Source organism: Oncorhynchus mykiss, chromosome 19 (genome assembly GCF_057628025.1).
Source record: "Oncorhynchus mykiss isolate SJ-2025 chromosome 19, ASM5762802v1, whole genome shotgun sequence".
In the NCBI taxonomy this organism is placed as follows: Eukaryota; Metazoa; Chordata; class Actinopteri; order Salmoniformes; family Salmonidae; genus Oncorhynchus; species Oncorhynchus mykiss.
Window position 1 is genome coordinate 59,033,336 of NC_143040.1, and position 15,101 is coordinate 59,048,436.

The following is a 15,101-nucleotide window of genomic DNA, read 5'->3' on the forward strand; positions in this document are numbered from 1 at the left end:
ATATAGGGGCTAGGCCTACTGTAAATAGCATTCACACTGATATAGGGGCTAGGCCTACTGTAAATAGCATTCACACTGATATAGGGGCTAGGCCTACTGTAAATAGCATTCACACTGATATAGGGGCTAGGCCTACTGTAAATAGCATTCACACTGATATAGGGGCTAGGCCTACTGTAAATAGCATTCACACTGATATAGGGGCTAGGCCTACTGTAAATAGCATTCACACTGATATAGTGGCTAGGCCTACTGTAAATTGCATTATGACTGAGCCATGGACATGCTAAACATTGTCAATAAACAAGATTAAATAAATGATTGATAAGGCCTAAAAAGAGAATGAATCATTTGAATCAAATTCTAAACGAAACAGCAACTTGTTTTAAATAGGCTATGTCACACTTACAGGCAACATAATTTCTCCCTGTGGGCATATAAAACAATGGAGGGTTTCATGGCTCATCCAAACTTTTCACAGTAGCTGGAAAAAGATCCTAAATAAATAGAAATGGAGAATGTCCACTCACCGTTATAGTGCCCCCAAATAGGCCTATGTTTTATGAATATATTCGGAACCATTTTACAGATCAGATCGCATTCACACATCTCCAGAAGTTGCATTCCAAGCACGCCACGGACATTGTCACCATGAAACCGGAAAGGTGAATCATTCAAATAGGTTTGGCTGTAATAAATGTAAACGAAAAACAAGCAATCCATTTTTGTTAGACAACAACAATAATAAATAAATGTCAAATGTAATGACATCATCCCCAGGATAAAAAAAGACACACATTGCTGTTGTGAAACTGTTAGATATTATTTGTTAGATATTGCTGCACTGTCGGAGCTAGAAGCACAAGCATTTCTCTACACCCACAATAACATCTGCTAAACACGTGTATGTGACTAATAAAATGTGATTTGATTTTGATTTGAAAACCAGCCTTCGATATAGTAGGCGTAAAGGGAGGGCTTGGGTTTTGAACATATGAAACGGAAAACAAGCCATTTTCACAGGTTACAGATAACTTCTAAATGCCAGGTTCACCGGTATTCACCAAGGTTCTCATCTCTAGTTTCATGATGGGCATGGACACGTAGGGGGGGTTACCGATGTCCAAAATGGGACCTGCATGGCAAAAATGCTTACAATGCATAGACAAAAAGGGAATATAATATATCACTGTTTTACTCCTCTCCAACTTGATATTTGCAGTTGTATTGGGCAGACAAAAAAGCCTTCATTGAGAGGAGAGCTATGCTTGGTTTTTAATCAAATAAAACAAAATGGGGAAAAACATGCGTTTTTAATGTTTTTTCTAAATACGAAGTATACAGTCACCAAAAGCACATTAGGCTACTCTTGTACCATGCGCACCTGGGCAATGTGCGTCATGTCTGGATAGGCTGCCTTTCCGCTGTCAGAATTCATGCCATAACCAACTGCGTTACCGCTAAAATCAGCTTCTGGCTGGTTTTACATATCCCTGTCAGTGCTACCTGAAATTAGCACTTTGGATTATGTTTTTAATGACACACCTTAAGTATTTCCACCCCGCCCATCTGAGCGCAAGCGAGCTGATATAATACAGGTAAATTGCCGAATCTGGCGGGCTGGAACATGCCAGTGTGACGCTTTTTATTTGACAAAAATGTGGGCTAGTGTTTGAAACTAGCCCAAACAGAGCCATCTGTGCTCCTGATTGTCCCTGTAGCTGGGTCAGATCTACTCTATCACCCTGTGTGTTCCTGATTGTCCCTGTAGCTGGGTTGGCTATGATGAACCAGAGTTTGAAGGTCACCAGTATCTCCTGGAGGAGGGGGAGTATCCTGACTGGAGGGAGTGGGGAGGCTACGGAGACCAGCTCCTGTCACTTCGCCCTGTACGCACTGTAAGTACTGGAACTCTCATCTATTCAGAGCCATGGTTTAAATCTGTTTGCTTCTACAAAGAATATATAGAATGTTTGTGATGATTGAAAGTACCTAGCCAAAATAAAGTCAGTTTGGTCTTTGTAAATAGAGATTGTTTGGGTGTTTGTGTTTACATTCCCTGGGTTGTAGGATGTCCTGTCTCCCCATGTGAAGTTGTTCAGTGAGAGGGACTTTGGGGAGAGAGGGGTCAACATGGACCTGCTAGGGCCTGTCATTAACATGGAGGACACAGGCTTCGGCTCGAAGACACAGTCCATCAATGTCCAGGGTGGAGTGTAAGTCAACTTCTCTGACAGTCCTATGTAGCAGTCTCCTGCATCTATTCAAATAACTCGGTGTGTCACAAAAGCCAAGGGCTTTGGCTGGCTGAGCTAGAGAAATATAGGTGGGTCACTCCTATTCTCTTTCCTCTGATTGCAAGCTTTTAATTAACACACACACACACACATGCGCACACATGCACAAACGTGAAAGACTGGTGTGAATGTCACGCTTAGTACAGTGATACTGAAGGTTAGACAATAGGTGGGAAAATGAGATCAATTTCTGGGGTTATATATTCTTAGAGAGGAGAATAGATTGTAAAGGTCCAGTCGCGGAGTCACATTTCAAACTGTATAAGCTTTGTACATATTTCAGTAAAGAAAGGGAGTGGCCATGTTCCAGACATATCTGAATTTAATCACTTAGATGTTCATTGGCTATTAGTTCATTGTCTATCTCTTTTATAGATGAAGTCAGTTGTCTCAGTGGTTCATAAGCTATCACAAAAGTCTCTCTGTTAGAATGAACAGCTTTCATTTTAATACAATTTTCCAAACTGGTTATGTAGAGCATACGCCTAAAGCTTATGTAGTTGAAAATGAACTCCACTGAATAGGGATAGCCTTCACATATTCTCTTTATAACCTTCTACTGTTTCCTGTGTAGTTTACCTGGCTAATTGTTTTATGGCCTTTTAAAATGCCGTAGCTCAGTGTTTGGTTAGTGATAAAATGGAGTTAGAGCTAGTGATTTCAAGTTATAAACATCTAATATTACAGGATTAGAAACTACAGTAAAATTATAACGATCATATTCAGACCTCCTGTTTAAAGTTTATGACATACGGATGGGAATGATGCTATTTACAACATGTTGTATTGTGAAATGTTATTATGGAGTGTCCTAAGTATAAATGTACCAGTTTACCTGTTGTGAATGTGTTCTAAACAGGTGGGTTGCCTTTGAGAACCCTGGGTTCTCCGGAGAACTTTACATTCTAGAGAAAGGCCTCTACGGAAGCCCAGAGGACTGGGGAGGACCGAACCTCAAGATATCCTCACTGCAGCCAGTCTTCCAGGTAAACATAACATATTTAAGTACAGTCAATGGGTGGACTAGGGCAAGACTATGATACAATAATAATCACAGTAGTACCACCTTTGTAGTATCATACTTGATCATACTTACAGTGTACTTTCATGACTCTGATAAACTATGAGGTTGGTGAGGAAGCTTTGAACTGGTTTACCCATAATTCCTTTATTACTTTCAGGATAACCTGGGTGGATCAAGCAAGTTCAGGGTATGTTCTGATTGTGATAAACAAATAATATTAACTATCTTAACATAGTCAATAGTCTATGGATGTGATTATACCATACTTTTGCATGAAGTATCTTAGCTGTAATCCACTGTAGTTGTAGGTCATGTTTTTCTCCTGTGTATGCCTTAGCTCCAGCTGTTCTCAAAGCCTGGGTTCCAGGGCAGAGTGGTGGTACTGGAGGACAGTGTGGTAGCCCTGGAGGAAGACTTCTTCCCTGGCTCCTGTAGAGTACTGGCTGGGAGGTGAGCAGAACATCAACTTTAAACACAGCATGTTCATTCTACTTGTTATAGAGTGACATTTAGTATACAGAAATGTTAGTTGTATATTACACTCAAAGAGGACTTAGTACTGGAGAGAGCTGTAGTTCACTGCATGCCTCTGCGCTGTGTTCCAGCTGGGTGGCGTATGAAGGATCCCAGTTCACAGAGCACATGTATGTCCTGGAGGAGGGAGACTACCCCAATACCAAGTCCATGGGCTGTCTGGGTCCTGACTCTACCATCCGCTCCATACAGACCATCAGCCATGTGAGTACAGAGGAGATCCTGGAGTTATGTGTGTTGACATGCAGGCTTTTTTGTAATCCCTTACGTGTTACAGATTACATATAATCTGTTGCATGTAAGGGATTACAAAAAACAGTAACTATAGTCCCTTACATTACCAGCTAAAATATTGTAATCAGATTACAGATACTTTTGAAAAACTAGATGATTTCTTCGAGGATTACTTTTAACCTCTCTGGGATCGTTCGGGACACTAGTGTCCCACCTCGCCAACAGCCAGTGAAAGTGCAGGGCACCAAATTCAAAACAACAGAAATCTCATAATTAAAATTCCTCAAATATACAAGTATTTAAACACCATTTTAAAGATACACTTCACGTTAATCCAACCACAGTGTCCGATTTCAAAATGGCTTTTCGGCGAAAGCAGAACATATGTTCCTAACAACATGTTAGGTCAGCAACTAGTCACAGAAAGCATTCAGCCATTTTCCAACCAAAGAGAGGTGTCACAAAAAGCAGAAATATAGATAAAATGAATCACTAACCTTTGACGATCTTCATCAGATGACACTCCCAGGACTCAATGTTACACAATACATGTATGTTTTGTTCGATCAAGTTCATATTTATATCCAAAAACCTCAGTTTACGTTGGCGCCATGTTCAGAATGCCTCCAAAACATCCGGAGAAATTGCAGAGAGCCACATCAAATAACATAAATACTCATCATAAACTTTGATGAAAGATACATGTTTTACATAGAATTAAAGATAAACTTGTTCTTAATGCAACCGCTGTGTCAGATTTCAAAAGATCTTTACCGCAAAAGCACAATATTCAATAATCTGAGAACAGCGTTCAGCCACAAAAGCAAGCCATACAGTTACCCGCCAAGATGTGAATCGCATTCAAATCAGCATTGAAAAAAGGCACAAGTTTACATTTCTTCCACCTGAGCGAGTCTGACCACAAGTCAGAGACCACTATGATGACACACCAAATGTGTTTAATGGATCGCGGTTTAAAAAGTTTAAGCTGCATATCATTCACTGTTTTTGAAACTAGTGGACAGCCAGTGAAAAATGCACTCTTGCAACAGCTGCATAGTGCGAATTCAACCTATGGAATAAAAGTGGGGCTTTTATTGCCCAATCTACTTCATGCTGATAAAAAAAAATTATCCATAGGCCGAAAGGACAAATGCTCAAACTTGTACACTTTTGATTGACTTAAAGGGGCAATCTGTAGTTCCTACATCCATTATTATTATATTTATATATATATACAGTTGAAGTCAGAAGTTTACATACACCTTAGCCAAATACATTTAAACTCAGTTTTTCACAATTCCTGACATTTAATCCTTTGGTGTGTACTTTGGTGTGAAAAGTGCAAATCAATCCCAGGACAACAGCGGAGGAGGAAACAGGTACAAAAGTATCTATATCCACAGTAAAATGAGTCCTATATTGACATAACCTGAAAGACTGCTCAGCAAGGAAGAAGCCACTGTTCCAAAAACGTCATATAAAAGCCAGACTACGGTTTGCAACTGCACATGGGGACAAAGATCGTACTTTTTGGAGAAATCTCCTCTGGTCTGATGAAACAAAATAGAACTGTTTGGCAATTGTTATGTTTGGAGGAAAAAGAGGAGGCTTGCAAGCCAAAGAACACCATCCCAAGCGTGGAGCACGGGGGTGGCAGCATCATGTTATGGGGGTGCTTTGCTGCAGGAGGGACTAGTGCACTTCACAAAATAGATGGTAGGAAAATTATGTGGATATATTGAAGCAACATCTCAAGACATCAGTCAGGAAGTTAAAGCTTGGTCGCAAATGGGTCTTCCAAATGGACAATGACCCCAAGCATACTTCCAAAGTTGTGGCAAAATGGCTTAAGGACAACAAAGTCAAGGTATTGGAGTGGCCATCACAAAGCCCTGACCTCAATCCTATCGAACATTTGTGGGCAGAACTGAAAAGGCGTGTGCAAGCAAGGAGGCCTACAAACCTGAGTCAGTTACACCAGCTATGTCAGGAGGAATGGGCCAAAATTCACCCAACGTATTGTGGGAAGCTTGTGGAAAGCTCCTCAAAACGTTTGACCCAAGTTAAACAATTTCAAGGCAATGCTACCAAATATTATTTGAGTGTATGTACACTTCAGACCAACTGGGAATGAGATGATAATTCTCTCTACTATTATTCTGACATTTCAAGTTCTTAAAATAAAGTGACCTAAGACAGGGAATTTGTACTAGGATTAAATGTCAGGATTTTTTTTTTTTAAACTGAGTTTAAATGTATTTGGCTAAGGTGTATGTAAACTTCCGACTTCATCTCTCTCTCTATATATATATAGGCCTATAGCAGATGCAGGATATGGCATTCATTTTTCACATGTAAATAGCACTTTTCAGTAGTGCTCAAAGCACGCCATTCCATGAGCGCAGCATTTATTTTTCAATTCAACTCAATAAGCCCAATCAGTCCTTCATGACAACAAAATCATAAACAGCAGAGTAGGGCTGGCTAATAAGTCCTTCGTTTTTGACGTCATCCTCAGGTAAAACAATTTGGCTAATCTATACTTCCATACTTCCAAGTCCTATTCTTGAAGATCAAAAGGGTATAACATTTATTGGAATGACTGGAATTCTGATAGACTTTGGTTTTTAATGTCAAGAAATAATTTAATCATTTTATTATATGTAGTAGAAAGCAATGGGAAAAGCCTACATAACCAACCCATAAAGTAAAATGTAACATCCATATATGGCCAGCTATGTAAACTTTAACATTGATTTATCCTGCAATGGATGTCATTCAATTGGTAACACACATTTTTGCTTTCTTCTAATGTCTCTTAAGGGGAAAGTAATCTAAAAGTAATGGAATGTAATCAGATTACGTTACTGAGTTTGGGTAATCCAAAAGTTGGGACAGGTAACCTACCCAACCCTTTTGGCATGGCATGAATGTGTACCGTATTTGTAAACCTATGTCATGTCTGTGTGAAGTGAACTGCACATCTTGGATGTGTCCTGTACCTACAATACCATAATGATGTATAATCTCACGCTTCACACATCACTTCCCCCTTATCTTTCCAGGAGTTCTCCCTCCCGTCCATAACGTTGTTCAGTAAGGTTGGCTGTAGAGGCCGTAGGGTGGTGCTGACGGAAGGGGTGGTGAACCTGCAGCTGGCTGGGGTGGACGGACGCATACGCTCCCTGGTTATCGACGGAGGAATGTAAGTCACACCTGAATAGATTTGACAGTTTTTATTAGGCAATAAAACAAAACAGAACATTGTAAAGCAAGAGTTGCACCTACTATTCAAATTAGTTGATGAAGCACTGTCTAAGCACCTATTAATCCATCAACTAGATTTGCTAGCTTATTGTAAAGAGGAGTGCTGTAGGAATGTGGATTGTTTACATTTAAGGTGTGTTTGAGGTTTGTGTAAGTAGAGCAACTGACTGTGTGTGATTGATAATTCCTGCTCTACAGGTGGGTGCTGTATGAGGGCTGTCATCACCGCGGCCGTCAGATCCTGCTACCGCCCAGCAAACTGGGTGATTGGTGCAAGTTCAGTAGCTGGCCGCGAATCGGATCCCTGCGACCACTATTGCAGGTATGGAGGCGGGGCATGCGGACCAACAGATTTTCTCTGGGAGTTTTCATTCAGTAGAGTTTTCAGTACATTTATCTTATGACATCCCTTTAAATATGGTGTATCTTTTAGTTAGAATTTTGTCAACAGGCTCACTACAATATATCGAGAGAACGAATATTAGGGTCAATGAAAGAAATACATCTAAATATATGCATGTTCGTCTCCATTTCAGCACCAATTGTTCGTTTTAAAATGTTCTGATCTTGTAGATGATTCAGGGTTAGGAACAGTGGAGGCTGCTGAGGGGAGGACGGTTCAAAATAATGACTGGAACAGAGGGAATGGAATGGCATCACACACTTGGAAACCAACTGTTTGCTGTATTTGATACCATTCCATTAATTTTGCTCCAGCCATTACCACGAGCCCATTCTCCCTCATTAAAGTGCCACCAACCTCCTGTGGTTAGGAAAGTATTTATTCATCATAAAAAAAAACAGATTTGGGGAGCCTTTATGCACGAAAGAAAGAAAACATTGTTCTTCAACCCATGGTAATGTCGGACGACTAGTGTACATATAATTATAATAGGGAGAATAGTGTACAACAGTAGGATATACCATGAAACTGTGTGACGACACGGCCAAGTATTGCGCAACACGTCGAGTTCAAACTGTTACCGCTTGGTCTGCGCTCCGCTCCATAATGATTTATTTAGCCTCTTTTTCATATTATCAACTCTCCCTAATGATCGACAGCAACAACCACACGGCTGTGACAACGTTTTCAGAGCAAGCAAATGAAGGTCATCAAAATAATGTAATTAAATGTAGTGATAATGTATACCAAGTGAAGGGAACTAACCGTAAATTGGCAGTTGAATGTGTGGTTATTAGGCCTACTGACGGTCGATACTGATAGTGGCTAATATTTAACATGATAGAAATAGGAAAGAGAGAAAGTCGACATTAGAGAGTGCTCATCCCTTTAAGTTAAAAGGCCGTACAATTAAAATTCTGCATAATGCACAGCATTTCATAAACTTTACTGTGGGAAAGTTGACATCCTTCAGATTGCTGCCATATGACTGGTTTCACATTTGTCTCCAGGGATTATAAGGTAAAATATATCTAAAACAAGTGTAATTTATATTTACAATTCCCTTATCCAAACGGATTAATCATATACCTAGCTCTTATCAATAGCTCTTATCAAGTTGTAAATTACAGTGCATAGAGAATGGTGTTATTTCTATTGGAAAATATAAAATGGATGCTTTTTCTATGCTTTTTCTTGGAACCGTTAGCTTCGCTTGACCTTATTCAAGGTTTCATTCACACATAAAGGTGGTAGATTTGTTGGGGAATTAAGTCAAGGTCAGAATATGCAGCATCTGTAGACACACCTCTGCCGCACCTTCAATTATTTGCTCTCCACCCTGGACGAATAGCATGCTATTGTCATGCTTAAGTTCAAGGTCAGAATACACATATAGGGGCCTCCCGAATGGCGCAGCAGTCTAAGGCACTACATCACAGTGCTAGGGGCATCACTACAGACCAGGGTTCCATACCAGGCTGAGTCGCAGCGGGCCGCGACTGGGAGACCCATGAGGCTGCGCTCAATTGGCCCAGCATCGTCCGGTTTAAGGGAGGGTTTGGCTGGCCGGGATGTCTTTGTCCCATTGCGCTCTAGCGACTCTCCTGTGGTGGGCCAGGCGCATGCACTTCAGTTGCCAGTTGTACAATGTTTCCTCTGACATATTGGTGCAACTGGCTCCCGGGTTAAGCGAGCAGTGTGTCAAGTAGCAAGTGCAGAGTTGCAGCAATGGGACAAGACTTTAACTACCATTTGGATATCACAAAATTGGGGAGAAAAAGAGGTAAAAAGTTTTTTTTATATACAAAAATATAGAATACGCATATATTGAAAAGTGCATGTAAAGGGAAATGCGTTCTTACGCACTTACGCTCGCTTAACTCGGGTTGGAATCGGCCCATATCGGCCACATACAAAAAAGCCTAATCTTCATGACTAATGTTCAAACTTATTGACTACAACTCAACTTCTGCACTAATCTCATTCAGTCATCAATGCAAATGATTACACAATGGAAATTATAAGGAGCCACAGCAAGCCCTATAACTCATAATGACCACTTTCGGGTGAAAATAACTTTTCTAGCCTAGTCAAGACAAGATCATGTTATCTGTGTTGTTGCCCCCTACAGAAGCAGGTGTACTTCCGTCTGCGAAGCAGGGAGACGGGCTACGTGATGTCCCTGTCAGGGCCTCTGGATGACATCAAGCTGTTGCGGGTCCAGGCCCTGGAGGAGACTGGGGGAGTGGACCAGGTCTGGCTCTTCCATGACGGAGTCCTACGCTGCAAGGTACCGCATGGGCTCCAGATTTTGCAATGGATCATCTTTTCCTCTCACAGACATCCTTATTCATTCCCATCATCACCACCTTCAAGTGTTACAGAACTGGCTTCCTCATTATTTCAACATAGTTTCATGTCACATGTGTTGAGCATATCCCAGTACAATTGTCATTTGCAAAACTGTATCTGTATCATGCTTATAAGTATGTATTCAATACAGAATCCACCCACATCTGAACCTCTATTCCCTGTCTCTACAGCTGGTGGAGGACTGTTGCCTGCAGATCACGGGGAGCGTTGTCATGGCGGGCAGCAGGCTGAGTGTGTCTCCTCCGGAGCCAGGGAAAGACAACCAGCTGTGGAACATTACCCCAGACGGCCTGGTCCGATGCCACCTCAAACCTGATCTGGTGCTTGAGGTTAAAGGTCAGATCCGCTCTCCTGCTCTTGCTCTGTCAGCTACAGTAGTATCTATACTGAACAAAAATATAAACGCAACATGCAACAATTGAAATAAATGCATTAGGCCCTAATCTATGGATTTCACATGACTGGGCAGGGCGCAGCCATGAGTGGGCCTGGGAGGACATAGGCCCACCCACTTGAGAGCCAGCCAATCTGAATGAGCCCCTTCAAAAGGGCTTTATTACAGACAGAAATACTCCTCACATTCATCAGCTGTCCGTGTGGCTGGTCTTTCACGATCCCACAGGTAAAGAAGCCATATGTGGAGGTCCTGGGCTGGGGGGGTTTACACGTGGTCTGCGGTTGTGAGGCTGGTTGGATGTACTGCCAAATTCTCCAAAAAGACATTGGAGGTGGATTATGGTAGAGAAATTAACATTCAATTATCTGGCAACAGCTCTGGTGGACATTCCTGCAGTCAACGTGCCAATTGCATGCTCCCTCAAAACTTGAGACATCTGTGAGAAAACTTCACATTTTAGAGTGGCCTTTTATTGTCCCCAGCACAAGGTGCACCTGTGTAATGATCATGCTGTTTAATCAGCTTCTTGAAATGCCGTACCTGTCAGGTGGATCAATTATCTTGGCAAAGGAGAATACTCACTGACAGGGATGTAAACAAATTTGTGCACATAATTTGAGAGAAATAAGCTTTTTCTGCATATGGAACATTTTATGGGATGTTTTATTTCAGCTCATGAAACATGGGACCAACACTACATGTTGAATTTATATTTTCGTTCAGCATAGAAAGAGTATAGGAGCTCTGTCCCCAGTTATCTGGCTCTATCTGGTGGTAAGTTTAGGAAGTGTTTAATTAGTTATTTTCATTACCCATCTGTTGCGATGCCATTGAATATGTAGCCTACACTAAACTGTATAATATCTTCTACTCACAGGTGGACAAAGTTATGACAAAACTCAAGTGATTCTCAACACATTTGATGAGAGAAAACACAACCAAAGATGGTCTTTGGAGATCCTGTAATATAGTGTCAATAGGCCTGGCCCTTCTACAGCAGCTCTGCCGTGGGCTTCAGAACTCTCTGGTGCAGCTCTGTCGTGGGCCTCAGAGCTCTCTGGTGCAGCTAAGCCAAGTGTTTAAGAGCTTTCTTGCATCAGAAGGCCATGGGACTCAAAGCTCTGTGATGCAGTTCCACCGTGGGACCCACACTCTTGTTTCTTTATGCAGTTCCTACAAGGGCCTTAGTGCTCTGTGATTTTAGTCTGCAGTGGGCCTCGAGATATTCTGAAACATGTGTTGAGCTTGTGCGCATCCATACTAGGTTGTCTTTGTAAAACACAACTATAAACTAGTAAACTACACATTTCCATGTCACTGCAACGAGAAAGAGACCAAACAACATGTGGCTACAGAACTATCTATGGAACAAGGGCGGCAGGTAGCCTAGCGGTTAAGAGCATTGGGCCTGTAACTGAAAGGTTGCTGATTCGAATACCCAAGCCGACTAGGTGAAAAATGTTGAGGTGCCCTTGAGCAAGGCACTAATTCCTCTGGATAAGAGCATCTGATGAATAACTTAAAAGTACATTTAAGGAGCACTACAATATACAGTCAGGACTTGAATGATGCTTTACAAATTCCACAATTAATTATTTCATTGACCATACCAAAGAAAAACGGTAGTGGAATATGTGTGTGTCTCTACTATATTCATAGCATTTACATTGAGTTAAGTGTGCTTCACCAGTCAACTACTGAAATGTATATGTTTTCACACAAGGGTTAGTCTATGAAGTCACACATTCTTAATGTCATAGATGAACACTCCTTGAATTCTCCAAAGGTACGTTTTGAGTAGATATGTTGGTAACACTTGACACCCAGCGTCATAACACATTATGACCACATAAAACCTACCATGGTAGTTATTTTATGGAAGATTATGACATGTATATAAGAGTGTCAAATAACCCAAAAACGACCACACAAGGCAAAACATTCCATTACACCATACCCTACTTGTCAACAGTATGTTTGTTATTCATTTTTAAATTGACCATATACAATTATCATTGTAATTGCACACACATTGATGTTAGACATGCGCCTACCCCAATGCTCTGTTTCTGATGACTGGGATAAATGCAGGAGCAGATTTTAGGAGCAGGACAAGACACCCTCTTTGTGACTAATGACTGACATAAGGGCATGTGCGTGATAGGCCTATATGGCTTAGATGATTATGATGGTAATAATGCTTCTTAACAGTGTCATAAAGTGTATTTTCTTAGTCCAAGTAAAGTGACATAGGATGGTCATAATGCATTTGGACTGTTTCATAAAGTGTATTTTCTTAGTCCAAGTAAAGTGACATAGGATGGTCATAATGCATTTGGACTGTTTCATAAAGTGTATTTTCTTAGTCCAAGTAAAGTGACATAGGATGGTCATAATGCATTTGGACTGTTTCATAAAGTGTATTTTCTTAGTCCAAGTAAAGTGACATAGGATGGTCATAATGCTTTATGAAAAGCTATTTCAAATATTATGAAAAAAAAATGTATGTAAAGTATTCATAACAACAACAAAGGACTTAAGAAACAAACTTTCAAACGAAAGGGAATTTCTTGGCAGGGAAAAAACACATTTGAATACATTTGGGTTTTGACACTAAGTGTCATAACCAGACAAAAAATAATGCAATATGTCAGAATAGGTGTAACTATATGGGCCATGACCGTGTTATGACCATATTATGACAGGTTATGACAAGTTTTGTCAGTTATGATATATTATGACATGGTTATGACCGTCAAGTAGTGTTACTGATATGTTTTTTCATGTTTTATAAGTAATTTTCTTGTCTGGATTTATACTTTACTTCACACATTATTCACAGAACATTAGCTGCAACAGGTGCATGTATTTCATATGTCAAATGATTAAAGATCCGCTTCAACACTGTGCTACAATATCATGCTAACCACTTTGTCTTAAATGTAATGTCATCAAAATGCTGTTACGATCTACTTTTCCTTTTCTTGATTTGTGTTATGTTGTTGAGGCATCTCAATAACACTTCCAAAGTCAAGGACTTGAATTATCGTCAACTTCCTTAACACATCCACTACAACAGCTCTACTCAAACAGACACACACTCACAAGCTTAGCACAGACAATCCTAAAGGCAGTCATTTCTCTGACTGAAACAAACCCAGCATTTCCATATCAGGCTACGCTCTATGCCCACAAGTCTGTTTGTTGCTCAGAAATGCCTCACGGTGTAGGCTTAAGGAAAACCTTATAGTTTTTAGGAGTGACAGTGGTAGGTGTTGTTCCCCTGCGTTTTTAGGAAACGCTAGGCGGCAGTGGAGTCGGCAGTGGAGTCGTCCAGTGGTTTGTAGGATGAGTCCTCTCCGCTGCTGATTTTGACGTCTTTCCCTGACCGTGATCCTTCTCCACATTCAGCATGGCCTGAGGCACCTGGGAGATGGTAAACTCCTCCTCCAAGAACAGGAAGAGAGGTCACAAGGAGTAAAACATATATTTTTTAAACTGACTTTAGAGCTGTGTGACGGGGCAACGGTCGGGATTCAATAAAAGGCTTGTTCTCAATAAGTGCGTTGCACTTGACATTTAAAGATAATTTATGCTTGAGCTGACATCCGCAGGGTGAAAATGTCGGGGAAATTGCCTTGTAAATGCAAAATTGTCGGTAGTGCAGTGTGCAGCCCTGCAACACGCCGTTGAATGAATACCGTCCATCTTCCAAATAATAAATGAATAATAGATCATAGAAATAGATCAAATGGAGAGGATGGCTGTGGTGATGATTAGACCAGCACATGGGTATCTAGTTCCTCTTCTACACAGAATGACCTGATGTGTACGTCGGTGTGGATTGAATAAACTGTATTGAACTGGTGAGGATGCTCTGACATCCTTATCAGACAACAACCTATGATGCACACCAACGCCATACACAACAACACCCTGTTCAGCCTCACCTGACCTGAACAAAGCTGCTCTCATCGTACATAGTATTGGGTATTGGGTATATGAAAGAGTAGAAAACATGGAATGGAAAGAGATCACTAAAGAGAAAAGTACAAAATGTATACAGTATACTGCTTAGTCTTTCTCTAACCTAACATTATAATTAAGTAAGGCCTATGTCCTTCCACTCAACATATACATTTGCATCCTGTTGTGTTTGTTATCATGGCAAACTTACAAACAGTATGGTATTGCAACCAACAGAGGTTCTGGTGACCAGGCTAGCTGTTGCTGTTTCATCAGAATAAAACGGAGCCATGATGTCATGGTGGAACGCTTCCATAATGCTCAGGCAGACAGGAATCTGTTCTGCTTCCAAGCTGGGGAGCGGACCCGGGAGCCCCGACAGGGCCACAGACAAAGGGCCTGAATAATGGGACTGGATTAGGGGCCTAGCACCAGGATTACACTAGCATTGCAGCCTGGTTGGTCAGCACAGCCCTAGACAGCGGTTCTTCATCTGGTCTGACCGTCACTGGCTGACCATACCAAATCAAACCTAGCCTGCCTCACTGTATGTCTGACAGAGAGAGCAGAATAGGTGTGTGTGTGGTGTGTGTGTGGCTTCAG

The 15,101-nt window shown here is 41.1% G+C and overlaps 1 protein-coding gene across 2 annotated transcripts in view; it reads left to right on the forward strand.

Moving 5' to 3' along the window:
• Window positions 1-13,447, forward strand: part of LOC110498069 (uncharacterized) — a 59,826-nt gene extending 46,379 nt beyond the window's left edge. For both annotated transcript variants that reach the window (XM_021574639.3, XM_090209611.1), the window contains 11 exons: window positions 1,772-1,898; window positions 2,071-2,216; window positions 3,157-3,283; window positions 3,479-3,508; window positions 3,659-3,771; window positions 3,927-4,059; window positions 7,158-7,297; window positions 7,558-7,681; window positions 9,894-10,052; window positions 10,306-10,471; window positions 11,410-13,447. In XM_021574639.3, the coding sequence (XP_021430314.3) occupies window positions 1,772-1,898; window positions 2,071-2,216; window positions 3,157-3,283; window positions 3,479-3,508; window positions 3,659-3,771; window positions 3,927-4,059; window positions 7,158-7,297; window positions 7,558-7,681; window positions 9,894-10,052; window positions 10,306-10,471; window positions 11,410-11,498 (1,354 nt within the window). In that variant the 3' untranslated portion in view covers window positions 11,499-13,447. The remainder of the gene's footprint in view (window positions 1-1,771; window positions 1,899-2,070; window positions 2,217-3,156; window positions 3,284-3,478; window positions 3,509-3,658; window positions 3,772-3,926; window positions 4,060-7,157; window positions 7,298-7,557; window positions 7,682-9,893; window positions 10,053-10,305; window positions 10,472-11,409) is intronic.
• The last annotated feature ends 1,654 nt before the right edge of the window (window positions 13,448-15,101 follow it).